Source organism: Sardina pilchardus, chromosome 6, assembly GCF_963854185.1.
Source record: "Sardina pilchardus chromosome 6, fSarPil1.1, whole genome shotgun sequence".
Lineage (NCBI taxonomy): Eukaryota > Metazoa > Chordata > Actinopteri > Clupeiformes > Clupeidae > Sardina > Sardina pilchardus.
Window position 1 is genome coordinate 10,161,027 of NC_084999.1, and position 27,757 is coordinate 10,188,783.

General features: G+C 45.6%; 1 protein-coding gene across 1 annotated transcript; it reads left to right on the forward strand.

Moving 5' to 3' along the window:
- Nucleotides 1-676: 676 nt before the first annotated feature.
- Nucleotides 677-26,996, forward strand: macf1b (microtubule actin crosslinking factor 1b). The gene is made up of 38 exons (XM_062537952.1): nucleotides 677-1,309; nucleotides 1,993-2,163; nucleotides 2,909-3,075; nucleotides 3,205-3,364; nucleotides 3,613-3,697; nucleotides 4,070-4,317; nucleotides 4,953-5,072; nucleotides 5,375-5,482; nucleotides 6,004-6,222; nucleotides 7,070-7,288; nucleotides 9,085-9,316; nucleotides 9,665-9,891; nucleotides 10,274-10,396; nucleotides 10,496-10,597; nucleotides 11,405-11,506; nucleotides 11,596-11,760; nucleotides 12,340-12,495; nucleotides 13,255-13,452; nucleotides 13,762-13,890; nucleotides 14,215-14,385; nucleotides 15,125-15,280; nucleotides 15,684-15,890; nucleotides 16,487-16,606; nucleotides 16,871-17,040; nucleotides 17,218-17,377; nucleotides 17,967-18,161; nucleotides 18,814-18,939; nucleotides 19,436-19,579; nucleotides 19,972-20,160; nucleotides 20,552-20,666; nucleotides 21,096-21,262; nucleotides 21,511-21,673; nucleotides 21,971-22,125; nucleotides 22,232-22,306; nucleotides 22,453-22,570; nucleotides 23,022-23,188; nucleotides 24,246-24,366; nucleotides 24,862-26,996. The coding sequence occupies exons 1-38, from the start codon at nucleotides 677-679 to the stop codon at nucleotides 24,885-24,887; spliced, it is 6,309 nt and encodes a 2,102-aa protein (XP_062393936.1). The 3' UTR covers nucleotides 24,888-26,996.
- Nucleotides 26,997-27,757: the final 761 nt, after the last annotated feature.

A 27,757-nucleotide genomic window follows, 5' to 3' on the forward strand; every position in this document is an offset into this window, starting at 1 on the left:
TATGCCTGTCATATTTGATCAAGGGCTAAATGGATTCCCAGGGCCAGGCCGAGGACAGGCTGGCAGGGGAGCGTGGCCCAGCCTGCCAGGCGAAACAGTGGGTATCCTGGAGGACTCAGCCTCTGTGGACGGCCCCTGTCAGTTGGATTTCTATGCCCCAGAAAATTGTAGCGCGGTGTAAGTGTCTCGGGCGCGCGGGCCAAGAATGAGATGCAGGGATTCAACCCCCCTCACCCATGACACGCATTGGAGCAGAACGCTGGTTTTCAGTCAGAGTTACTGTACCTGCTCAGGGTGAGGGCTGAGACTGTGGCATTGGTTTAGCCAGAGAGAGAGAGAGAAAGAGAGAGAGAGAGAGAGAGAGAGAGAGAGAGAAAGAGACAGACAGACAGGCATCTCTTTGTGTGAAAGTGAGCTGCAAATAAACTGAAAATTGTGGTGTGTGTGGTCCTCTGTGGCAGAGCCAGCTGAACCCTGTGTCTGAGCAGAGCTAGCAGCAGGGCTAGATCGAACACATCTTCTTTATCTGTGACTGAACCTTTGTTGTGAGACTTGGCCTATTCACTCAACAAACCCCCTCCATCTTGTGTTTATAGGCAGCAGATGCATTGTGTGCATGCATGGCCCAGGGGCCTTCCCTAGCCTCTCACCTTACTAGCCAGTGGGCTAAAGGATCATGGGTAACCTCATCAGCAGGCCCAGTTGCCTGGGCAACAAATCCAAGCACGTGCGCACGGACGAGGACTTCCTGAAGGAGTGCTACCAGAGACGGCGCGAGTGGCCTCTCCCCGAGCCTCCGCGCCATGAGGAAGAGGAGGATGAGGGGAAGAAGAGGGAGGACGCGGCGCCCAGTCCGACCCTGGAGAAGCCGCGGAGCTCCCCGGCGCCCACGGTCACCACCACCAGCACGCTGGACAACGCCTGGCGCAGCACGCCCTCGCCGGTCAAAACCCCCCGCAACGGGTCCCTGGCCCGCAGGACTAACCCCCCGGAGTTCAGGCACTCGTCGTTGGGCCACTACGACCGCGTCACGCTGGACAGGCACTCCCCGCTGGGGCACTACGACAAGGGGACCACCGCGACGACTCTGGAGAGGCGCACCAGCCTCCAGAGGCGGGACTCCGGGAGCCCCTGGTCGTGGAGAACGCCACCGAACAGACCGGAGGTCACCGAGGTGACGGAGGTGACAGAGACCATTGTGACGGAGATTGTGGAGGTGACGGAGTACCCGGCGGCAGGGAAGGGCGGTGACCCCGTGGTCACCAGGACAGTGAGGGTCCTCACGGGAGCGGCCGAGGAACTAGCAGAGGTCAATACAACAGCAGCGACCAGAGCACTCTCCTCCCTGGACTTGACCCAGGGTTTAGGCTTCTTCCATTACCATTCATTCGCCATCCTCAAAACAATCCATCACATCTTTTTCTAGTGTGCCTTCTGTGAGCTTTAAGCACATTGTTTACATCATGCTTTGAGATTTTGTGACCAACAGTCTATAGTTACTGTATGTCTACAGGATTTATTTGATTTATTCCTACCATAGAGTAACTGGTATGATAAAGCACATATACGAATGCGTGTTTTCAGCAGGTGTTTTGATTTAGCAAAGAAGGGATCAAATACTACTAACAAGTATTATTTCGTCTTGTTCAAAAAGTAGGATAAGTTATTCATTAAAAGCTGCTTGCTCAGATGTTGATTGTTTCTAATGTTATATCAGACCACCTGCAGAATCCCATAGCCTCCATGTTCAGGAATGTAACTGGCATATCTCTGCTATATCTAACTTGCAGCTTCAAAGTGATGGCCAGTCAAGCTCAGACCAAGACTCCAGTCTGGACAGATGGAAGGTGCTGTTGACATACATTTCTGCTCATGAAGCCTCAATGTGCCATATCTCAATGCACCATTGTAGCATGTTATTACATTAGTGTAATCTAATTTGACCAGATCTAATCCAATTGATCATTTTGTGCATTTTCATCGTCCGTGTAGGGTGCCAGATCCGCCTTGACTCTGAGAGATGAGTTCGGGGATCCGGAGACCTTTCAGCAGAACCTGGATGCCCTTCTTACATGGGTGTCTGAGATCGAAGACCTCACAGCCAATCAGAAACCTCCATCCTCTGAGTTCAAGGTGGTGAAAGCACAGCTCCAAGAACAGAAGGTAAGAAGGCCCATCTCTGGTGCATGCTTTCTTAAGCCATCCTACAGCCAGCCCAGGTTTAATACAATTAACTTGAATCAAATATAATTATTTCATTAAGACCAGTCCAGATTTTGAAATGAATCTCAGCTGTTGTATGAACTGAATGTATTCACCAGATAATGTATGTGCATAAAATCCGGAGCAGCCATGAAGTTATTTCCAGATCCTCTTTATTCAGCGTTTACCTCCATTCAATGTAGAATTGAGAATGTTCACGGTCACTAAGTGCTCGTGAAGGCTTTTGTGTACAGTTCCTCGTGGAAAGAAAAGAAAGTCGCTCACCTTTCAGCTCGAGCCGGCTGCTTTTGTGAGTTCGGTGCGGGTGAGGTGAAACATGCCTGGATGCACACAATGCTGACTTGACACATGAGACAAGGCTTTGACTCCGGGGCCACAAAGGGTGTAGCTCCATTGACGAGGCACGTTTCACTGCATGCTTGTTCTTAGGCCTAGCAGTGACTGTGCTCCTGGCAAGGATCCTAGGGGCCTAGGGGACTGTTTTTCCCCTTAAGAAATAGACTGTTTTTCCCCCTGCTTTGTCAAGTCAATTGTTTGAATGCATTACTTAAAACAGGGACTAGATTTGTTATTCATTAACCAATGTGAAAAAGTGCTAAATGACACCCAGTTCAATCTGCAAGACATGATGGAGGAATCTAATTGCTCAAATCAACAGATGTAATGAATGGACTTCTTTTAATAGCTCCTGCAGCGCCTCCTAGAGGACAGGAAGCCCAGCATGGATACGATGATGTCGGAAGGCCCGCTGCTGGCCGAGGGCCTCGAGGGAGAAGACGGGGAGAAAACCAGACAGAAACTCTCCAACCTGCAGCTCAAATGGGATGCCTTGCGTCTGGGTGCCAAGAACAGGTCTGGGCTCATTATCTCGACATCTCGCATTGTCCAATTCAATTTCAGTCTGTAGCTACTGCAGCTGGTGTGAGGTGGGGGCTAATTAGCGATTATGGTGCTTTGCGGAACGATTGATTGTATTCGTAGGCGGACGAGTCTGGAGCTCATCCTGCCCAAAGCCCAGCTGTTTCAGGAGAGCAGTGACCAGCTGCAGGTGTGGTTGATATCGGTGGAGCAGGATCTGGCCGAGCTGCGCACCGCTGAGAGAGGGATGCTCCATCTGCAGGAGGCCACAGAGCAGGCCAAGGTAAAGGTGGAGGAGGAGAAAGCATGTATCTGCCATACAGTGTAATATAGCCTAGTGGAGGCACTGAACTGAATACATGGGGTGTTTGTACTGTATGTGTTGTAATAGATTGGTATTTAAATTAATAAAGTAAAAAAAAAAAAAAAATTTAAGATCAATAATAAGAAAAGTAAAACTATGTTTCTATTCTGTTATTTGTTTATTTATTTCATATATCCATCTCTGATATCTGTTGGTTCATTTTACAGGCTGTACAGGATCAAATCAAGTCCAAAAATGCTGATTTGTTGAATCTGCAGCAGAACAGTCATGATCTCATGGAGAGGGTTTCAGGTAGGCCTGCGTATCATTTGTTTGCCCCTTGTGTTATTCAAATGTACCTACTGACACTACCATATCCTGTATGTGTGAGAATGCACAAACAGATGAATAGATTGACCAACACACAAAATGTATTTTTGTAATTAATATTATCTACCATAATTTCCCAACTATTCCATGACTCATGAAGTACATCGATTTTGCCAAATGTCTTCACACTAAAAATGTGGTATTACAGTAATATGGTCTGTTTCCTTTAACTTACATAAAACACTGTCCTGCGGCTTAAACACAATGTGTCTAATACACAGGAAATCACTGTATGTAATGTACTGTATGTGCTATTCTCCTCATGTCCACTGCCCTCTGCCTCCGCCGGCTCAGACGAGGAGTCCCAGCTGGTGCAGGAGCGCGTGGACGGCCTGAGGATCCGCTACTCGGTGCTGAGTCTGAGCAGCGTGGACGTGCTGGCGAGGCTGGAGCAGGCCCTGGAGGCCACCAGCCGCTGCACCTCCAGCCAGGAGGACCTGCACCTGTGGCTGGGCCGCATCGAGAGGGAGCTGCTGGGGGCCGGAAGCCAGGCTGCCCTGGGGGCCGGGGACGCAGCGCTGTGTGCCGCCGAGAGGCAGAGGGTGAGGAACTGAGGCGACTAGAATGAGACTACTACTACTCTGTAGTATACCAGTTTAGTTCACACTAAAATAGTATTCTTATAATGTACTGTATATACTGTATACTGTACACTACTCTTATAGCACTACATAATACCAGTTTAGTGTACTCCAACAGTATAGTATAGTATAGTATAGTATTCTTATAATGTTCTGTACTATATACTTGCTCAGAATGAGACTACTCTTACAGCACTATAGTATCACACTACAATAGTATTCTTATAATGTTCTATATACTGTATACTGTACTATATACTGTAGTTGCTCAGAATGAGACTACTCTTACAGCACTATAGTATACCAGTTTAGCGTACTCCAACACTAAAATAGTATGCTTATAATGTTCTGTACTATATATAGTTGCTCAGAATGAGAGACTACTCTTGCAGCGCTTTAGTATGCTAGTTTAGTGTACTATAAATACAATATACTGGGCAATATTTACTCATCGTAGAATGAGACTGCTATTACTGTGCAGTAGCAAAGTTACTACATCATAAGTTATTTTAGTTATCTTAGAAGTCTGTGTCTGTGTTCTGTTTGTTTGTATGGTATCTGCTGTGGTCTTGACTGGTGTGTTTTCTCTGTGCTAGTTGGAGCAGGCTGTAGAGAAGGAGATGGCCTGGTTTAGGGACACTGCCCGGGCCTTGGAGGATCTAAAGGCCATTACCTTGGACTCAGACCTCATCTCCTCTCAGCTCTACGAGCAAAAGGTGAATACAATGCATTAAGTCCTTTGCTCAATTCATTTATTTTTTATTTTCGGCCATTATGTTATAAAAAATAAGGTATGTTCACCATTTGCATAGTCCTGACACACCACATGCTCTCCTTGTTAGAGTTGGAGTTTCTGTAGATGCCATTATCCAAAGTTAGTTGAAAAGAAAGGTCACACACAATGTTTGGATAATACAATTCAGCATTTTGCTGGGTAGCGTAGTTGTTTTCCTCAAGATGAAAATTCTCTGGAATACAACATGAGGTTTTAAATTGTATTACTTGAATCTCTTCACAGATCCTCTCAGTAGAAATCCTGCAGCATAGGTTCAACATCGAAAAGATGATGAAGATCTCTGAAATCCTACGAACCTACGGTGAAGAAGGAGAGACAGAGGGCCTTCAGGTACTGATCTCCTGTCACAAAACAAACACAGACCCTTACACTGGGGTCAAGTGTATGACGTAGCTCTCCTCATGTCTTACCTGTCACAAAAGAACACAAAACCGTACTCCAGGGTGAAGTGTATGACGTAGCTCTCCTCATGTCTTACCTGTCACAAAAGAACACAGGCCCTTACACTGGGGTCAAGTGTATGACGTAGCTCTCCTCATGTCTTACCTGTCACAAAAGAACACAGGCCCTTACACCGGGGCCAAGTGTGTGATGACGCACTGCAGAGCCCCTGACTGAAGTGGCCGTGGGAAAGGCCGTGTTGGTTTAACGGCTGGCTTGACCTTTGCTTCTCTCTCCTTCTCTCTCTCTCTCTCTCTCTCTCTCTCTCTCTCTCTCTCTCTCTCTCTCTCTCTCTCTCTCTCTCCCTCCCTCTCCCTCTCCCTCTCTCTCTCTCTCTCTCTCTCTCCCTCCCTCTCTCTCTCTCTCCCTCCCTCCCTCTCTCTCTCTCTCTCCCTCTCTCTCTGTGCCAGGTGCAGCTGGACGTCCTGCAGGAGCAGTGCCACGTCACCTCGGCCACCAGCTCCCACGTGGTGCTGCAGCTGGAGCACGCTCAGTCGCTCCTCGCCCAGGTCGCCGAGGGCCACGCCGAGGTGTCGCCATGGCTACGGGAAACCAAAGCCCTGGCCGAGCAGCTCTCGCTGAGCACCATCAGCTACGAGGCTTTCAGGGAACAACAGGACCTCTTGCAGGTGTGTGTGTGTGTGTGTGTGTGTGTGTGAGAGAGAGAGAGAGAGAGAGAGAGAGAGAGCGCAACGCTGTAACAAACAGTCATGCTAATAAAGCACCCTTTGAATTTGAATTTGAATTTGATTGAGAGAGGGAGAGAGAGAGAGAGAGAGAGAGAGGGAGAAAGAGAGAGAGAGAGTGAGAGAGAAAGGGAGAGGGAGAGAGAGGGAGAGAGAGAGGGGGGGGGGTTCTGGCCTGCTTCACTTCAAGGACCAGTGTTTTTTCTCTTCTTTTTTAGATCTCCCTTTCTACCTCTTTTGCTCTCCACAATGGTGTCCTTTCATGTTGCCCAAGTCCACTCTACCTCTCCATTCACTTTGAAAACACACTGTGATTGTACCGAGATTCAACAAAAAGACACAAATCTTTATTCATCTCACCGATGTATTACATGCACAAGATCACAGGGCCACAGGATAATAGCCATGGCTTTGTTCTCATTGCACTTGAGAATACGGAGGATTTTGCCCTTGTGTTAGCGAGTAGATTGAGAGAGCTTTTAATGATCTCATTGTCAATGTCTACCATGTCTATTCATTATGGCCCATCAAAACACCTTGGGGCAATTGCTCCTAGTCGCTAGTTTGGAGTTTAACACGGTTTTAAACTCCAACTCCCAGCTCCAACTCCAGTTTAAAACCGTGTCCGTGCCCCCTTTCGACCAAATTTAACACAGCATATCCTAAATATTTAATGTTAGTCACTTTTTCTCTGTATAAAATAGTCACTGGTCTCTGCTGCACTATAAAAAAATCAAGTGATTTAATCTCAGATTTAGTGTCATTAATGTTTTAATCATGCCCCCTGTAGGGTCTGAGGGAGTCCATTGCGGAGCATAAGCCTTTGATAGCACGGCTGGGGATGCTGGCCAAGCGTCTGTCGGACCTGAACCCCGTCCAGGGCGAGGACCACTGCCGGCGCGCCAAAGAGGCCGAGGAGCAGCACCAGGCCATCAGGGATCGGGTCAGAGAGGCGGCCAGTCTGCTGGAGGAGTCGCTGCCTCGCTTCACACAGGTGGAGAACGCACGTGTGCGCACACACACATACACACACATACACACACACACACACACACACACACACACACACACACAAATGCAAACACACAAACACACACACACACACAAATGCAAACACACACACACACACACACACACACACACACACACACACACACACACACACCACACCAACCAATAGACACTATAACACACACATGCTTATACTGTAATACAGTAGTAAGAATTATTCTTATGCACCACATCCAGACATAAATCATCAAAATCTAACATTATAACATTAAAATAGTATTTTAAATGATTTAGAATATAAGAGGATTAAACAATGAAATGGTATAAATCTGCAGGGTATTTCCAGTAAAGCTGTCATCCTGTTGGGAAAACAAAATTTAATGGATACATTAAAAAACACGTATAAAAACACAGCCTCTCAAGGATCATGAGCATTGTACTGTATGTTGCAATGAGCATCTAAATGTGCAAATCATTTGATGTAAAGCTATGTAAAGCAATGATATGCCCATATGCTTTGTGAGTTTGTGTTATAAAAATAATAATACCGTAATCTCCCGACTATTAGCCGAGGCTTATACATTGATTTTGCAAAATTTCTTCAGCTAAGAGGTTAATACAAGGGGGCAGTTAAAGGTTGGGTACGGAATTCGCAAAACGGCCGGCAGATTTTGAATACATACAACCTCAAGTCCCGCCCTCCATGCACCAACGAAAATTATGCGCGAGAGCGAGCCAGGCTAAATGAAATGCCAGCCTGGCGTCTACAGCACTATGAGCTCTAGTCTCCATACAATCGCCCACATCAACTTCCCCAATTACATTCTTTATTCACCTCCAAAGGGTTGTAGGTAATAGTTCCACAAATCAGACAAGGTAGATGATTTTATAGCCTACATTATGGTAAAAGCATAGTCTACCAGCCCTTTCGTTCGGAAATTCTAAAACGATGCATTTAATACACCAAAATAACATTTGATATAGGCTACCTTACATCTTTCAGTAGCCATAGGTGTGTATATTTGAACAGAATCTGGTTTGGTTCTTACCAGGGCGTTTATCTTCTGAAATATCCGAGTTTAGTGCTGGCCCGCTGGTTCGCCTATTCCACTGTAGCTCCAAGCGGTTAAGTTTCGATTTCATGTTTACAACACTCTTCGAGTCACGGTAAAATGAAATTTTTGCTACATAGCTTATTTATTGCGTGGGTGATTTAGTTTCCGTAGGTATCCGCTGCCTTAGTATGTATAGAAATGAAGTGACACATACAATTTGAGGGGAACATTATGGGACGTGTAGCAGGCCTAGTTACTTTCGTTTCAGCACTGACTCGCGGTCAACAGCTTTCGTGCTATGTGCACGAACGGGTCGCGTGTGCGGGGGGGAGGGGGAGGAGGAAGAGGAAGACCGTTATTGACAAATGAGCTGTGAAATGATGGTATGGGGTTTAGAATTCTATTGGCTGGAGTTTTTCGAGCCCTGCCCGTTCCGCAGATGATTGACATGTTTAATTTCCATTTCAGTACTTTCAACTCAGTGGCTGTAAGTGGGTTAGAAATAGGATTTCAAGTGATTTTGCAAAAATGACCAAAAAAGCTAATTCCATACCCTACCTTTAATATGGAGTTAATATGGTCTTGTTTCTTTTACAGTAACTTGCATAAAACACTCTCCTGCGGCTTATACACAATGCGGGAAATGTGGGAAATTACTGTAATGATAATTACAAAAAAAAAAACTAATTTTTTATTGCTGAGACTCTTTCTTCTCTGTTTCTGTCGTTGCCCCCCGCAGCTGAATGAGCGGATGACGGTGATCGGGGAGAGCCTGGAGCGCCTGCGCAGCCACATGCAGTCTGGCGCCGCCCTGCAGGGCCTGACGCCGCGCATCCGCGAGCAGCTGCAGGACAACAAGCAGACGCTGGCGGAGCTGTGCAAGCTGGAGCTGGGCCTGGCCAGCACGAGGGCTCAGGCCGACGAGCTGCTGGCCAACACGCAGGCGGCAGGACACGCCTCCATCGGCACAGGTACGGAGCTCAGAGATGAGACGGCCGTTATGTTGTTTACGTAACGACGCTTCAAAGACAATGCAAGACACACACTTGTTGTTTTTATCAAAGTGTTGCGCTCACATCATATATCTGGTTTACACCATGAGTCTATCATACATTTTGACTATAATGCAATAATCCAAGTCATGCCAATTGAGTGCTGTATTACCAATACGATGAAACATGGCTTGGAATTTGATTTGGTGTAATGCACAGGAGTGAAGACACATGCTCAGTTGCCTTGTGATGGTACAGTATATAATATCTTAGATTTGTATCAATATAAAATCTCATCTCAACCACATATGACTGTCTGACCACCAGCGATCCAGGAGCGAGTGTCCGGTCTGCTGCAGCTGTGGCAGGAGGCCCAGAGCCAGGCTCAGGAGAGGGAGCGCTGGCTCCTCAAACTCCTGGACCTCGCCGTCAAGTTCTGGAACGACGTGAGCGACGTCACGGTCGGCCTGAACGACGCCCAGCAGGCGGTGCTGGACCTGAACGCCAGCCGGTCAGATTCAGAGACCATACGGCAGAGCCTGGAGACCATGCAGGTACAGTGGACCTTAGGCTCACCCATCTCAAGAACCGCGCTTACGTTTTGCTTATTCTGTCTGAAAGATGGTCATATGGACATGACCATAGTGGACATGATTAGATCTTAATCTGTCTCTCCTCTTCTCTTCTCTTCTCTTCTCTTCTCTCCTCTTTTCTCTTCTCTCTTCTCCTCTCCTCTCCTCTCTTCTCTTCACTTCACTTCACCCCACTTCACTTCTCTTCTCATCTCTTCTCTTCTCTTCTCTTCTCTTCTCTTCTCTTCTCTTCTCTTCTCTTCTCTTCTCTTCTCTTCTCATCTCTTCTCTTCTCTGCATATCTTTTCTCTTCTCTTCTCTTGTCCTCTCCTCTTTTCTCTTCTCTTCTCTTCTCCATCATCAGACACTCCGAGAGGACATTGACGGCCTGCAGGGAGATCTCGACACCCTTGGCATACTTGGAATGGAGCTGATGTCCGCTTGTGGGGACACTGATAAGCCTGACGTTACAAAGAGCTTGGATGAGGTATGTGTTCCCCCTGAAATGCCGATGAAAAAAAGGCTTAGAGTTGCAAATGAGATCTAGTGATGAGTGTGAGTGTGAACGTTCTACCTGATGTCTCAGCTGTACAGCACATGGAACAACCTGAGTAAGATCTGGACGGAGTGCCACAGCAAGCTGGAGGAGTCACTGCAGATGGCTCTGCATTACCAGGACACCATGCAGGTATGTGATGTCTGGAAATGATATTATACGGTGCGTTACTGTGTATAATCCTGAAATAACAGCCATGAAATGTACGGTTTTCTTGACCAATTCATATAATCAATAGTGATCGACTTTGAATCCATGATCATTTTCTGTCATCGTTCAATTCCTTGTGTTGATCTAAACCTCAAGTCTCTGTTACGCATCAGACACAGTTAAAATGTTGCTGATAATGTGGTTGAAAGATTTGAAAAGCTTGACAGACCGTGCAACAGGACGCTTTGAAGCTACTATTAGTCAACCGTATATGTTGTCATATTTTCCCTTCAGTGCTTTCTGTCCTTGCCAAATAGAAGTCGCTTTTAATTTCAATGTGTTTGGCACAATAAAGGCCTAGGCACCCTGTGGTTAATGTGATGTGTATCTGACAGAATGCAATGTTGTGCCAGTGGGCAACCGGCCTGTGAGTGATCTAGTCTGTGAGCCATGCACTGCAGACCATGCTTGTGGACTGGAGTCAGCTTCGCTCTTTTGTCCCAAAGCAAAACATTGCCTTCGTGCTCCGAATATAGATATACTGTAGGCAATATATTCAGAAACCATTATGTTTGCATTTTCCTTTGGCAAAAACTGCAAATGCATTGTACCAGTGTGTAATACCAAGAGGGCATTATCTGTGTCATCTGCATGTAGGGCCACATAATATGTGGTATGATGCATGAGTGTTGCGGTGTGTAATCGTTTGAATTACATTTAGTGCCCTAGATTACAATAATATAGTAAATCAGTAAATATAAAAATATTTAAATTTTTGTGCCTTTTTAGGGGCTGTTTGAGTGGCTTAAGTCTGCAGAGCTGAGATCTACAGAGGAGTTCCTGGTGGGATCTGACCTGGGATCAGTGAAAGACCAGCTTTGTGATTTGAAGGTAGGTTGACTTCAGAATTCAGAAGTACACAAACCATGAAAGCACAGAGATGGTGCTTGTCTTGTCTCACCCAGTGCACCCGTCCACAGGAGTTCAAGCGGGAGCTGTACCAGAAGAAGATTGAGATCGAGAGTCTGAACCATCGCTTCGTGTGCCGCCTGTCTCCAGGCTCTGAGCGCCCAGGCTCGGTCTCACCACTCTGTGACTTCCGCCAGCGCTGGGACAGCCTGGAGTCCGAGACCGTGAGCCGACAGGTGAGGTCACATCTCACGGAATGTCCCTGATGACATACAGTTGTCCCGTACTCAGTCCTTGACAGTATTCAGCGTAAAAATTATATGACATTTTTTTAAGTATTTAGTAGAAGGTATTCATGAAATCACATCTCTCCAATCACATTATCTGTGACGTCATTGTATTGATTGGAAGAAAAACCTTGTAAAAGTGTAATTAAAGTGTCTCATTGTTGTAGTTATTTCTCTAAAGGGGAAATATCCCCTTTCCTCTTTGTAGCTACAGAAGTCTGACGTGTTTTGGATGTGTTTTGGTTGTGTTGTAATAGTGTTGTTGATGTGTTGAGGTTGTGTTGTGAATGTGTTAGGAATGTGTTGTGGATATGTTGCAGTTGTGTTGTGAATGTGTTGTGGATTGTTGTGATTGTGTTGTGGATGTGTTGTGAGTGGGTTATGAATGTGTTAGGGTTGTGTTGTGGATGTGTTGTGAATGTATTGTGGTTGTGTCTTGGATGTGGATGTATTATAGTAGTGTTGTGAATGTGTTGTGGTTGTGCTGTGGATGTGTTGTAATTGTGTTGTGGTTGTTTGTGCTTACAGCACCAGCTGGAGTGTGCCCTGCTGGGTCTGGGTCAGTTCCAGAACACTCTGGACGAGCTCCACTCGTGGCTGTCCCGCACCGCTGAGCAGCTGAAAGGCCCCCGGCCCTTCAGTATAGACCTGCAGACCTGTGAGATCGAGCTGGCCAAGCACAAGGTACGGAGCATCGGTGGTGCTCTCTCCGGGCAGTCTTATTGTAGCTTCCTACCTGCACGGAGAGAAGCATGAATGCTGGAGTGTGTCAACACAGGCTGGGTTTTGAGCTTTAGAGTCTTTCAACCTTCCAGCCATGTTTTGGTAGAATTAAATCTTCTCCTCTGATAAGCTTCTTTGATCAATTTCATGCCCTTACTACTTAATGCTATCAAACACAAAGGGCATCTGACCACACAGGTCACTTCTGCAGTTCTCCAACTCATTTGGGGCAATTTATCACAATTAGTATGTTTAAGTTAAACTTCACTTGTATTTAGTAGGCACAGTTATCTAAAGCACCATTGGCAGTGGCGGGTTTGCTGATGGGACCCAGGCTGACATATTAGGTTTAGAGTTACTCACACCCAAAAACACATTGGTATGAGCTTCAGATGCAGGCTACACATAAAATAATGTATCAAAATGATAATCAGAATAGGGCTGTATGAATATAATATGCCTTACAGACATTTCCAGTCTGTGTTTAAGAGATAGATAGGTAGATAGATAGATAGATAGATAGATAGATAGATAGATACTGTAGATACAGTAGATAGATAGATAGATAGATAGATAGACAGACAGACCGACAGACAGACAGTCTGCAGTCTGTCATCAGCTAGCTAGCTAGATAGATAGATATACTTTATTGATCCCCGAGGGAAAATTCAAAGAGAACATCCTCCCGTGACGACGACGCTGTCTCTGTGTCCCTCCCAGGTGCTGCGGAACGACGTGATGTCCCACGTGCACACGGTGGAGCAGCTGAACCGGGCTGGCCGCGGCCTGCTGGAGGCCGGCTCAGGGGACAGCCCCCACGGCCTGCAGCCGCGCCTGGAGGGCCTGAACGAGCGCTGGGAGTTTGTGCGCTGCGAGACCGAGCGCCGGCAGCTGGAGCTGGAGAACAACCTCAGCCAGGTGGGGCCTCATGCACATGTGTTATAATACACAGAAATAACTACAGACACAGTAGAGACACATACAGATAATCACATGCAGAAACTGATGCTTGGAGACATGGGGTGCCTCTCATTTGCCTTTTATAGATCCTCCCTTCCTTCCTCGATCCTCATCCTCGTGATGGGGCGGCAACAATGAGATAGTCTATCCAGTGTTAATTATAAATCAGTGGGAACGAGTCTGGAGGACCGAGCATCGAGGATCGAGGAGGGATGTTAAGAGGCACCCATGGTGATACTCTTGTGTTAATCTGTTGATCATCCACAGGTCCAAGATGTTACCATGGAGATCCAGGACCTGCTGCAGTGGCTGGAGAATACAGATCTGAGGTTATCCTCCAGTAAGATGGTGTGGGGAATGCCAGACTCAGCCAATGAGAGGCTCAATGCACATATGGTAATTCCAGTTCCACTGATTGTATTTTTTTTTTTCATTGATGTGAAAGGCTGGGTTTTTTAGAAAACTCTTGAATATGATGTTTGTTCATTCCATGAATTCATGTAGCAGCTAAGCATTGGCTTGACACTCACTGAATCTACTGCTTGGTTCAAAATGAATGGACAAATGGTTGATTATTAATACTGTGGAGGACTTCTGTAATGCTGTAAACATTTTACATGCTATGCCCTTTGCCTATTAGACCAAAAATCCACCATGGTCTAGTCCTGCTAAAGTTTGATTGTCTCTATCTTTTATCTGTCTCTATCTCTACCCTTTTAGGAGCTGTGTACTGAGATGGAGTCTAAGATGCATGCCTACACAAACGTGAGGAATGCTATCCACAGGATGTTGGAAGCAAGCGATGTAGCCCGTGGTTCAAGCACAGAGCACAGTGTGTGCATCCTTGAGCAGAAATGGAACACAGTGTATGCAAAAATGCAAGAACGCAAGGTCAGTGTGACTGCACCAAAGGCTGGTGCTTCTCAGCCAAAATAACACTAGAATATTCAAGAGCATGTGGGTCAAGATGTCCTGTTAAGAGATATACGATGCACCTCTGTGGTTCCAACAATGTATTTGTTGTCCTTGCACTATTCTCAAATGATATAGGTGTGCATGATTTGGAAGTCATTGCATTCTGTTTTATTTACATTTACACAGTTTACGAATACGAATACGAATACGAATACGAATACGAAAACTTTATTGTCCACAGATTGTGAAAATTTGCCTTCGGTTTCACCAATATAAGGATACATGAAAGACAGGACATTACAAACAGTGCATAGCCAAGACAGCAAGACAGACAAACACAGTCAATACATTCCATGAAAAAAGCATTTCACTGAATTGGCTTTACAAAAGTATTAAATAAATAAATAGGTAAAAATAGTAGCCTAATTAAAACGTTTTGCCAATTCTATCCTTATATGTGCCTTTATTGCTACTTAGCACCTTCACAGCATTAGGGACAAAGGATTTTTTAAAGATGTTCCTATTTGCTGTTGGTACTCTAAAACGCATGATACACATGCTGGTGTATGATATATCTTAAGTGAACAACCTGCGAGTAGCCTACAGTATTTATTTAAGCCTATGCTATTGTAAGATAAGAACTCTTCTACCTGAATATTTGCGGTGCATTGCATAGTTAACTGAACTCTGGCTTTTGCTGGTTCTTGTCTACCAGGCTAAGTTAACAGAGGGACTGAGTTTGGCCAAGGAGTTCAACAGTAATGTGCAAAACCTGCTGACCAAAATGGCCAAGTGCGAGGACTCTATCGGATATTTACCATCTCCGAGCTTCGTCCTGGACACCATCTGTGGCCAGCTTCTGGACCATAAGGTGAATGAGTGAGTGAGTGAGTGAGTGAGTGAGTGAGTGAGTGAATAATTGTAAGAGTGATAGAGTTAGTGTGTAAGAAAGTGAGGGAGAAGGGAGGACAGTGACTTGATATGTAAATGATTAAGCTAATGGGTAAGTGATACAGTGTTGATGCAGAGAGAGAGTGAGAGAGGGAGAAATCTGTGTGTGCGTGTGTGTCTGTGTGTGTGTGTGTGTGTGTGTGTGTGTGCTTGTATGTATGTGTGTGTGTGTGTGTGTGTGTGTGTGTGACAAAGAGAGAGAGAGAGAAAGAGAGAGTGTGTGTGTGTGTGTGTGTGTGTGTGTGTGTATGTGTGTGTGCCTGTTGCACAGTGAGACTATAACCTAACCCTCGCCCCACTGTTCTCTGCGCCCCATAACCCAGGTGCTGGTGAGTGAGGTGCACACGTACGGGGAGAGGAAGACGGCCATGGAGAACGCGGCGTCCAAGCTGACGGAGCTCTGCAGGAAGGAGGACTGTGACGTGGTGCAGAACCTCATCATGACGGTGCAGGACCGCTACAGGAAGCTCCACCAGCGCACGCTGGAGCGGGGCAAGGCCCTGGAGGAGGTCAAGAAGCAGGCCAAACAGGTGCGGCGCCAGACCGGCTTTAGGGAACCAATCAGGCGGGACGCGCTTTTTGCCTTGCTTATGAAACGCGAGGGACGCTATGTTTTCATAAAAAACGTGGACGCTTTTCCGCTTATGAAACGCGAGAGGCGCTATGTTTTCATAGGAACATGGCGCTTTTTCCGCTTGGAGTTGAACTTTTTTTTATATGAGCCACTTAGGGTGACTCTGCAAACAGGCGCAAAAAAAAAATGGCGCAGCAGGCTTGAAAACACAATGCGTTCTGGCCGTATAAGCATGCAACATTCTTTCTGCCTATGGCAAGCAACATAACAAAAGGCACATCTCACATCTCGCATAAACTGCGTCCTGTCTGATTGTTGCCTTACACAGGCTGTATCACATATACTGCCTGTCATTAATCACATTGTAATGGTGTGGACCGCTTCAGCACTACGATTTGGTGCCCAATGTTCTGTGTCAATTTTGCCAATGGATAATGACCAAAGGGTTTCTGTTTGACAAGCAATGGGGTAATGTATTGTTTGGTAACTTCACTTCCTGTTTGGCTCTGCAGTTTAATGAGTCATAACTTCACTTCCTGTTTGGCTCTGCAGTTTAATGAGTCATGGCACCTCCTGCTGGACTGGATGACGGAGGTGGAGCAGACGCTGGACACCCATAAGGAGATCGCCGTGTCCCATGAGGAGATCAAGGAACAGCTCACTCAGCAAAAGGTACAGCCTGATCCATCTACAGTTCACACATACTATGGATATATACTGTAGAGGCATCTGTACCTGTGATTTCACAAAGCTTAACAGAAATGCTATTTAATCCAAAGTGAAGTACTTTTACAAGTATGAAAGCTCAATATGGATTTTAGAGTATTATGATGTATTTCATCCAAAGTGAGATGCTTTAGGTCCATGGCCTCTACACCTTCTTGGATATATCAACTAAGTACTAAAATATTACTATTCTTACTGTTTTGCTTGTAGGAATTCCAGAAGCTGCTGAGATCTAAACGGCCTATGTATGAGGCCACTCTGAAGAATGGACGGGCCCTTCTGGAGAAATCTGTAACTGTAAAAGACAGGCAGCAGCTGGAGAACATGGTGTCTGAGCTCCGAGACTCCTGGGATACCATCACTGGGAAGTCCATGGAGAGGTCAGGAAATTCATGGCTCATTTTGTTTTCATAGGTCATTCATTGATGTATTCGGTCATTCATATCAATTTAGACGTTTTTATTTATTTTATTTTTCATTCAATACATTCAATTATGGTGGGAATAAAGCTAAATTAAGCGTGACATGAGATAAACTTGAACGTAATCCATCTGCAGACAGCACAAGTTGGAGGAGGCGCTGCTGTTTTCCGGGCGGTTCAGTGATGCCCTGCAGGCTCTGAATGACTGGCTGTACCGGGCAGAGCCACAGCTGGCGGAAGACATGCCAGTCAGGGGAGAGAAAGACATGGTCAATAATTTAATCGACAAGCACAAGGTGGGTCTCAGTCAATCACGTTAATGACATTTTTGGTCTTTATGGTTAATTGGCTGTCTATTATAAGGTAATGTGTAATGAGTCAAGATCAGTTTAATTATAGTTTGCCGACTGCCCATAAGTGTCAATAAAAAAACGTATGAAATTTTAGTATTTCATAATTTCTTAATTTAGTCATTCTCATTGCATGTCATCTTAAAGGTGCCATAGGCGAGATGTTTTTGATCATATTCTCTGAAACCGATAGTATGCTCCGACAGAACAACATACTGTAAATCAGCTGGTTTCAGAGAAAAAAAAAACCTGCGCTTCTACCTCCACCTAGAGCCTGTTATTTGTTTTGCAAAAATCATCCGCTCCTGGTTCTTCTGGTCCAATAAGGGCAGGGCTGTATGATCATTGGGAGACCTTCAGTCACTAGCAAGCACAAACTCAATGGGAGGGTGCTCAGTGATAGGGGCATGTCCCCTCAACCTACCAGACTTATCAACTGCAGCTTTAACTGCTCCATTAAGTGTCCAGTGAACATGTCTAACCTCTCCTCTCCTCCCTTCTCCTCTCTTCTCCTCCCTTCTCCTCCTCTCTGCAGGTGTTCCAGAAGGAGCTGGGCAAGCGCGCGGGGTGCATCAGGACCCTGAAGCGCTCGGTGCGGGACCTGACGCGGGGCAGCACGGCCGACTCCCATTGGCTGCAGGAGCAGATGGAGGAGCTGGAGTGCCGCTGGGAGGCCGTGTGCAAACTCTCCGTCTCCAAACAGGGTCGGCTGGAGGAGGCTCTCAGACAGGTACACAAAACAACAACAACAACACAGCACAGCGCAGCGCAACGCAACACAGCACAGCACAACACAACACAACACAACACAACACAACACAGCACAGCACAGCACAACACAACACAACACAACACAGCGCAGCACAATGCAGCACAGCACAACACAGCACAGCACAGCACAACACAACACAACACAACACAACACAGCACAGCACAGCACAGCACAACACAACACAACACAACACAACGCAACACAGCACAGCACAGCACAACACAACACAACACAACACAGCACAGCACAGCACAACACAACACAACACAACACAGCGCAGCACAATGCAGCACAGCACAACACAACACAGCACAGCACAACACAACACAGCACAGCACAACACAACACAGCACAGCACAACACAACACAACACTGCACGGCACGGCACGGCACAACATAGCACAGCACAGCACAGCACAGCACAGCACAGCACAGCACAGCACAGCACAGCACAACACAACACAACACAACACAACACAACACACTCTAAGTCATACAGTAGTGCTAAACACTGCACAGTAGGATATAAGCACCCCCCTCCCAACTCCTACTATGAGTTGTCGTCTGTGTTTAGAGTGATTCACTTTTCTCCTGTTCTTGTGTCTCACAGGCAGAAGAGTTTGATACCAAAGTCCACTCTTTCCTGGACCGGCTAGCGGATGTGGAGAGGGCCCTCAAATACGGAGTGATCCCGGAGGAAGAGGATGCTCTCCTGGAGTTCTGTAAACAACACAGGGTGAGGAAGGATTGCACCATCATCATAGTAATCAGGCAGAATGGTACTTAGTGATTACCCTGGAAATCCAGAGTTCTCGCGAGAGCACAATTTGAATTGTGTCTGCAAGATACTCTGGCAATGAGCAATGATGTACATTACGTTTACCCCAACCATCTGGGGTAACCAATCAAATCAGTGTATCGTTATCATGGCTGTTGTACATTCAGAATGCGAGTCTGATACAGGGGAAAAATAGCCTCTTTACATAAAGAGGCTATTTTTCCCCTGTATCATTCCCATAATCACAGCCCAATGCTCCGATTGCAGACTCACATTCTGAATAGAATCTAGTAGAGTTACGTCAGGATAATGGCATGCAATGTGTTGGTATGAATTGTTGCAGAACTATTCAGATTTGTTTTAATGCATAAAGATTTGGAAAAGAAAAATAGCAGTTTTTTTTTCAGTGGGTTGAAATGTTACTCTACCATTCCCTTTGCCCCTTATCCCGTAGGAGTCCATGAGTTCTCTGAGCTGCCAGGAGATGGAGCTAGAGTGCATCCGTACACTGGGAGAAGATATTCTATCCTCCTGTCACGCTGACTCTGTCATCACCATCAAGTCCTGGATCAGCGTCACCAAGACACGCTTTGAGGAGGTGAGCACACACATTAGGATTTTATTATAGATCCAACTGTGTCAAAGTTGTATCCACCAAAACAATGAAACGGTGTGCTTTAAGACATTAAATTGTTATTATTTCACATGAAAGACCATGAGCAAGAAATACCATACTGCATGTTCCTGTATGAATCTGGGAAGTATCCTGTCGGTCTCGACGTTCAAAAAGAGTGTGCACATCTCACCTCTTGGCAGGTGCAGGACAAATTGAACTAGCTTCAATAAAAAGAATGTAACGTCCGCAGCACTGCTTTTAGCTAAATGCCCAGTAGGGTCGAAACGTTGCTTTAAAAAACATTAAATAGGGGCTAAAAGCAGTGTTGCGGACATTACATTCTTCATCTTTATTGTACCCTGTCGGTCTCTCAGGTCCAGTCGTGGGCCCAGCAGCAGGGGGAGAGGATCCAGGGAGCCCTGTCCAGCGTGGAGGCCGAGCGGGAGGAGGTGCAGAGGCTGCTGGACTGGATCAACTCCGCTGAGGAGTCTCTCCACCTGCAGAACCGAGAGCCTCTGCCTGAGGACATGGAGCAGATGGAGGAGCTCATCACTCAACACGCGGTACTGACAGACATTACTAATCGCACACAAAAACATTGTGTTATAGTAGTTCAACTGACAAACAATAAAGATTGATTACACCCCTAAATAATCGCTTCTCTCTTCTGTTGAAAGTATATATTCAGAGGTTTTTATTTCTACTTATCCTGCACACTGAAGATCAGAGATTATGAGCAAACTATCTGTGGACACTGTTATCAATCATTTAAAAAAGGGGATTGGCTTCGGTAAAGCTAAGATAAAGCATTTGTTAAAGACAAAAACACACTTCTGAATTTGATAGTCTTTGCTGAGTAGCCTAGCTCATTATAGCAATACAGCACACATTTGCAAGTGCCCCAGTTTAGACGGCACACGGTTGATCTGAGGGCTCTTTCACCCCTTCCTGTAGGTGTTCATGGAGGAGCTGAATCGTAAGGCTCCCGAGGTTGAGAACGCCACACGGTCCTGCAAACAGAAGCACATTCCGAAACAGCAGGCCTCCCCCAGTCGCAGGACGCCAACCAGTGAGTGAAAGTTCAACCAGCTTTCAGTTGTAGCCATTAGTATTCATAACGTCGCATCATGTCAGCTCATAGATGTTGTTTGTGTTTCATTGTATTGTACGTAGTCACATGCAAGATGCAAGTAACCTTTGGACAGAAACTGTTTCTAGTAAAGCCAAGATAATCGCTTCATTTCCAAAGACCACAGTTAATCTCTCTCTCTCGCGCTCTTTCTCTTTCTGTGTGTGTGTGTGTGTGCGTGTGTCTGCGTGTGTCTGCGTGTGTCTGTGTGTGTGTGTGTGTGCGTGTGTGTACGTGTGTGTGTGCGTGAGTGCGTGTGTGTGTGTGTGCGTGTGTGTGCGTGTGTGCGTGTGTGTGTGTGTGTGTGTGTGTCTGTGTGTGTGTGTGCGTGTGTGTGTATGTGTGTGTTTTGACTTGTGCGGTGTGCAGGGAAGAGAGGCTCCCTGAAACCGCAGCCCTCCATCACACTGCCATTGGAGAACCTGGAGCCCCAGACGCCTCATCTGTGTCAGCTGGTCAGCTGCTGGAGACAGCTCTGGCTGCTCGCCCACACCAGACAACACAAGCTGGACGAACACCAGCAGAGACTCAGAGAGGTGCCTACACATCCGCACATTAAACACACTATATGGATTTGCACAGGCATTCACTCCTTTATGGATAAAACTGTTAGTGTGAGTTAAGGCCTTATATTATCCTCTTCAATCCATAGTGAAAGGACTGCTCAGAGATACTCCATCCGCTTAGTGGAGGATTTTATTAAGGGCTTTAACATTTTTGTTTTGTCTGTTTGTTTGACATGTTGTATGTATTTCTTATGTATTGCATTGTGTCTTTGGGGCAGCTGGAGGAGTTTGCCAACTTTGACTTCCAGATGTGGCGCAAGCGGTACATTCAGTGGATCAGCCACATGAAGTCACGCATCCTGGACATCTTCCGTGGCATTGACAGGGATCAGGATGGTAGAATCAGCCAGAAGGAGTTCATCGATAGCGTTCTCGCCTCCAGTGAGCATTCTCTTATTTCAAAGTGTGTGTGTGTGTGTGTGTGTGTGTGTGTGTGTGTGTTGCAATAACTGACTTTTCTAAAGTGAACTGGGTGTTACGTCTGTATGCTGCCTCAGGGTCTACTACTGTATTATGTACTCTGAAGAAGATACAGGCCAAACTGATTTATTGGTGTCAATAAAATATCTGTTAATGTAGTGCATGGTGATGGTGGTTAGGGAGTTTCTGTTTCGTTATCTGTTATCTCAACACAGCTGTAGAGTCAACTGTTTATTTTCCATTTTTTTGTTTCTTCAGAATTCCCCACCAATGTACTGGAAATGAATGCCGTGGCCAACATCTTTGATCTCAACAACGATGGGTACATCGACTACTATGAGTTTGTGAGCGCTCTTCACCCAAGCAGAGATCCATACAGGCGGCCGTTCGACGTAGACCAGATAAACGAAGAGGTATCTGATAGAGCACGCCACAATTTACCTGAAAATGTGCAGCCATTACTGCAGTGTAGTACATCAGATGCCCACTGACGCGTTACTGTGTGTGTGTGTCTTACAGGTGAGCAGACAGGTGTCTCAGTGCAACTGCCCCAAGAGGTTCCAAGTGGAGCAAATAAGTGCCAATCGTTACAGGGTAGGTGAATTAAAATCAGTGTGTTGTTTTTTTGTTTTTAAATCGTTTGAGATCTGTAATGTGTTCCAGCTGTATGAGAAAGTTAGATGTAATGAAGTCTCAGATCTTTTTCTCTTGCTGACCCCTCTCCTCGTTGCTGTGTGTAGTTTGGAGACTCTCAGCAGCTGCGTATGGTGCGTATTCTACGCAGCACGCTCATGGTTCGGGTCGGTGGAGGCTGGACAGCTCTGGATGAATTCCTCGTAAAGAATGACCCATGCAGAGGTACGTACAACCAGATCTGGTGATGTTCCCCACTATCTCTTTGTATTGTATTGGTACGTTTATAGTACGTATATATAACTATGTAATCTAGGTAAGTGTATCATACATATTTTATTAATCCTGATGACTGTCATTTCTCATGTGAGTGCTGAATCACGAATGAAGAGTGCTTTCATTGTAGATAATCTTTATAATAGTACATTATTTATTTATACATTTATACTTTATATAGAAATGTATATATATATATATGTGTGTGTGTGTGTGTGTGTGTGTGTGTAATGGCAAGTCATTTACATTGTAGATAATCTTTATAATAGTACATTATTTATTTATACATTTATACTTTATATAGAAATATATATATGTGTGTGTGTGTGTGTGTGTGTGTGTGTGTGTGTGTGTGTGTGTAATGGCAAGTCATTTACGTATCCTACTCTGGACTCCACAGTGAAAGGGCGGACCAACCTGAAGATCAAGGAGAAGTATCTGTCCCCGGACTCGTTCGACACGTCGGGCCGCAGGTCGGGCTCCAAAGGGCTAACGGTGAGCCGCTCCAACTCCAGCCTCAGCCTCTACAGCAGTGCCTCAGCCCCCACCAGCCCCCTCACACGCAAGGTGAGCACAGCACAGCACAGCACAGCACAGCACAGCACAGCACAGCACAGCACAGCACAGCACAGCACAGCACAACACAACACAACACAACAAAGCACAGCACAGCACAGCACAGCACAGCGCAGCGCAGCACAGCACAGCACAGCGCAGCGCAGCACAACACATCACAACACATTTCAGACACATTTTATGTCCAGAGCGACTTACATATGTCAGTTATATCACAAGAGCCACTGTCATCAGAAGGAGAGTAGAAGCCGGTTATTGATTCCACAACTTTCCATGCTACTGCACGCTAGCCTATTATCATACCATATTATCATCAATTGTTGTTGATTTACAGTGTTCTGGTGTTTTGAGCCCCCAACGTCGTCTTCCAGGCAGTCCTGCCACTGTTGACTTAAAGGCACTTAAATCCTACCCCTAACCCTAACCCTAACAAAACCCATGCCTAACCCTAGTGCCTTCCAGGCAGCGCTGCCTTGAAGACAACGTTGGGGGCTCAAAACACCAAGAAACGATGTATAATCATGTTTTACAACCTGTTTAATTGTGAATTTTCAGGATGATATATGAACAGGAGCACACACGTGTGCCTCAGTCATTATTTGTACAATGGTTTGTATCTACCTAGTCCTAGAGCTTTAATGAATGCCATACCAAGATCGGTAGCTGCTTTGGGATCTGGCTTGGCTACTCCTTCCTCCAAGACGCTAATCTGGCCAAACTCCTCCATGCTTCAGTTCAGAGAAAACACTGTTTTATTGACTTGACTTTTGCCTTGTTGATGCTCAGTCATGAATCCGCCAGAGTTTTGGGCAGGAAAGACCGTTTTCCACTCGTTGCGTTTTACGCTGTCACTTGCTCGCCGAGGGAACCTGTAAAGGTGTCTCTAACTGTCAGCTTTTTCCGCCTCCTGTCTCGCGCATCAAGACTTATGCATCTTTGTTTCCCATTATTCTGCCCTATGACTTTCTGGAGCTCCCATTGTGTGTGTGGTGTGACAGCCGCAGTCGTAGCACACTGTACATTATTTGCCTGCTGGTGTGTCTTGCAGACTCTGCTGCGGAGGAGTTTCTCTGGCGACCGCTGCATCCGACCCAGGAGCTCCATCGCTGCTCTGGGAACAGAGATGTCATTCCCCTCCACAGGGGACGATGACTCACTCTCCCCCTCAGGTTTGTGCTCTGTCTGTCAGTCTGCGCTAGTTCTGAACTAATAAATGAGCAGAGTTCCTTGGAAATCACATGACCAGTTCCATTTATACTGATTGGATAAGTGTTGTGGTAGTTCTGAACTAATCCATGAACAGAGTTACTGGGAAATCACAATGTTGCTGGGTAACCGCATAATCACTTCCATTTATGCTGATTTTATGATCATGATGACTTTGCTACTGATGAATAAAGTTCTCCAGAAAGTCCATTGTTGCCCAATATCAGTGAGAACATCCCGGAACCACAATAATGACGCAATGAGCTGAGTGTTGCGCTTGGCAGTTGAACCAAGTTCAACGCCCAGCTTGTTCAACGCTAGCGTTATGCCAGCGTTATCACTGGTCCGCTGCAAAACCATAGAGAACGACAGGAAACCTGCCGCTTGCTGCTAGCTACAGTAATGTGATCTCTGCCTAAGTGCCTAAGATATTCTAATCTGAAACTTAAAACTTTCAGATGAAGCGGAGAGACCTCCAACATGAGGCCCTCTAGCTAACACCCCAACCATCACCACCACCGTGACCAGGAGGAGGGGCCACACAGCGCTGCCTTAGTACCTGGAGCCACTACACAAGAGGCAAGAGACCAAAAGGGAAAAGGCCCGTATGACAGCCTAGCAGAGCCAACAGATTTCCTTTCCTAAAGTTTCACCGTTCACCTCAACCTCCCCGGATCCGACCACACGATGCAAATCTCTACCGAGGAGCCAGGCAGTGGACCACACATTGAGTCACTGCTTTTCTGTTCTACAATATTTTTTTCTTTTTCGTTTCTCGTCAGAGGGCCTGGTCAGATGTTCACCAACATCTGGCGAGCGTTTTTTTTTTTTATTTGAACGGGAATTCACGGAATGATCCTCTCTCTCCCTCCCTGTCAGCCGTGGATGTGGCGCTCCAGTCTTGGTCTCCTGCAGGGACTACACGGTGTCCTGGAATTGTGAAATGAGTCATTAGTGGAATGTATTGCATGGGGTTGTTCCTTGTTGCATGTTGCTTCGGGTCTAAACCACACTGTAGATTATGTAGCGTGATATCTGAGATCAGATCTGTGTCGTGTTGGACGGCCAAGGCCATCCCCTCTCTGGTCCCGTGGCGAGGGAAAATATTTTGATGAATTCAACATATCTTCTCAAAGACACTCAAAACTCTGTCCTCCCCGCGGTTTTTATAAACACCGCAGGTTACTTAAGCCTCTCTCTCTCTGTGTGTGTGTGTGTGTGTGTGTGTGTGTGTGTGTGTGTGTGTGAGTTTATCTATGTGTGTGTGTGTCTGTGTGTGTCTGCCTGTATGTGCACAAGTGGTACAAGATTATGTGCTCACTTTCATTCCTTTTTGAGTAGAAAAGTTCCTGAGCTATGACAAATGGATAGTAATCATAGACTGTATACAGTACAGTCTTTGGTGGTAATGCTCAGAGACCAAACTGAATGATGCCCTGTGAGTATTGCCACAATGATGTCCTTGGTTTGTACTTCTTGTTTATAGCAGTTTTGATGTTGACAGTGAAAGTGATTCTTATGGTTGGACTTGATCTGTACTCTTTTGTAGAACTTCCTCAGGTTTGTTGATCTTTTTGTTCTTGGAACCTTAGAAGGTTTAGAAAACACACTTTAAACAAAAAAAAAAAGAGTATGTGCTAATTTTCCTCCTCAGTGTCACTGACTGGGCCAATGGATGGGTGCTTGCCTGAAATGAGCATATGATTTTTTTGCACTTTCCCTATGCTTCCTTCTCTCACCTCAGCCACGTCGGACTGTGGGTTGACCGCTGGTCTAGATCTGTAGCAACATGTCTTAGTCACGTTTCCTTTTTCTTTCCTTTCTTGTTTTGTTTTAGAACAAATGACTGCTTCTGTTAAAGCTTACACTCTGTATTTCACCATGTGACCCATCGTCGAGTGTGAAGACTCACACACACACACACACGCACACACACACACACACACACACACACACACACACACACACACACATGCATATACACACGTGTCTGTCTGTGGGACACACACAGTACATATCCTCAGCACTGTATGCCAGGCAGTCACACTCTCTACCTTGTTTCCGAAGCCAAAAGACGCCACTCCTGAGATGCAGCCTTCACCACTTTCACCACTGCAGTACTTTTCAGCCTCCAATGACCTTGTTCAAACCTGCCTTAAACTGAACTGTGAACAGCTATGTTTGCGTTAGGATGGGTGTGTGGGATATGATTATGTGACTACTGTGACTTGCTTTAGCCTACTGTTCACAGACTGGACGTAGACTTGTTTCCTGTTCAAGTCGAAGTGAATAGTATTTATAAGTTGTCTTCTTTTTTTGTTGTTGTTTGTTTGTTTGTAGTATACAGATACCATATTATCTAAGAAGATAAAGGATTTTTTTGTGATGAGTATTTTTCTCATCTCTCTGTCCACAGTCACTTCATTCTTCCTGAATGTTGGGGACTTTTAGTGCTACTGTAAGTAACAACACTGCAAAACACCACTTCTGCTATGCACTCTCTATCTGTGTACTGTACCTGTAACATATTCCTATTAAGCTTTCGACTGGGTATCTGTTTTCAAGTGATCATAGACGAATGTTACTAATTACAATTGTGTGTGTGTGTTCCTTGTAAAATAAACCTTTTTGATATAACTGGATTTTATGTACCAGTGTGACTTTTCTTTTTGTTCTTATTTGACAATAAGGAGGAAGTGTAGCCATCCTCTTCTATGAAAACGTCTAAGAAGTTCCCTTCTTCAGAATCCTAAACATATCGTCATGTGGATAATTAATAAGATAAAATGCCTTTGCACTGGCTGTTTTCGGAACACAGGTGGTGGTGATAAAGCCTAGAAATCTAGACGCCCCTAGTGGCAGCAAATCTAACAGCAGTCTAACAACTCTCCGTTTGACTTGGGAGCTGGGCTCAGGCAGAAACCACCAAACCAATCACATCGTGTATAGAGTTGGTGGGCGGGCTTAACATAATGATGACTGACATGCGACCAGAAGTTGCAACCGTCAAGCATCCTCCTACTTGAAAACAAGAACATGATTAGTTTAACGCTATCCTATTGCGTGGAGAGGGAATTTGAAAGACAACTGTTTATCCCACCCCTACGATTCAGACAAGGCTTATACATTGATTTTGCAAAATTTCTTCAGCTATGAGGTTAATACAAGGGTGCAGTTAATATGGTGTTAATATGGTTTTGTTTCTTTCAACTTCTTTCCTGAGGCTTATACACAATGCAGCTTATATGCGGGAAATTGCTGCAGTGGTGATATGCAGGAATATCAGAATTCGAGATTAAAGGGCATCACTGCACATCACTGTCCAATCTGTAGAAGCTGACAGCGAAATCCCTT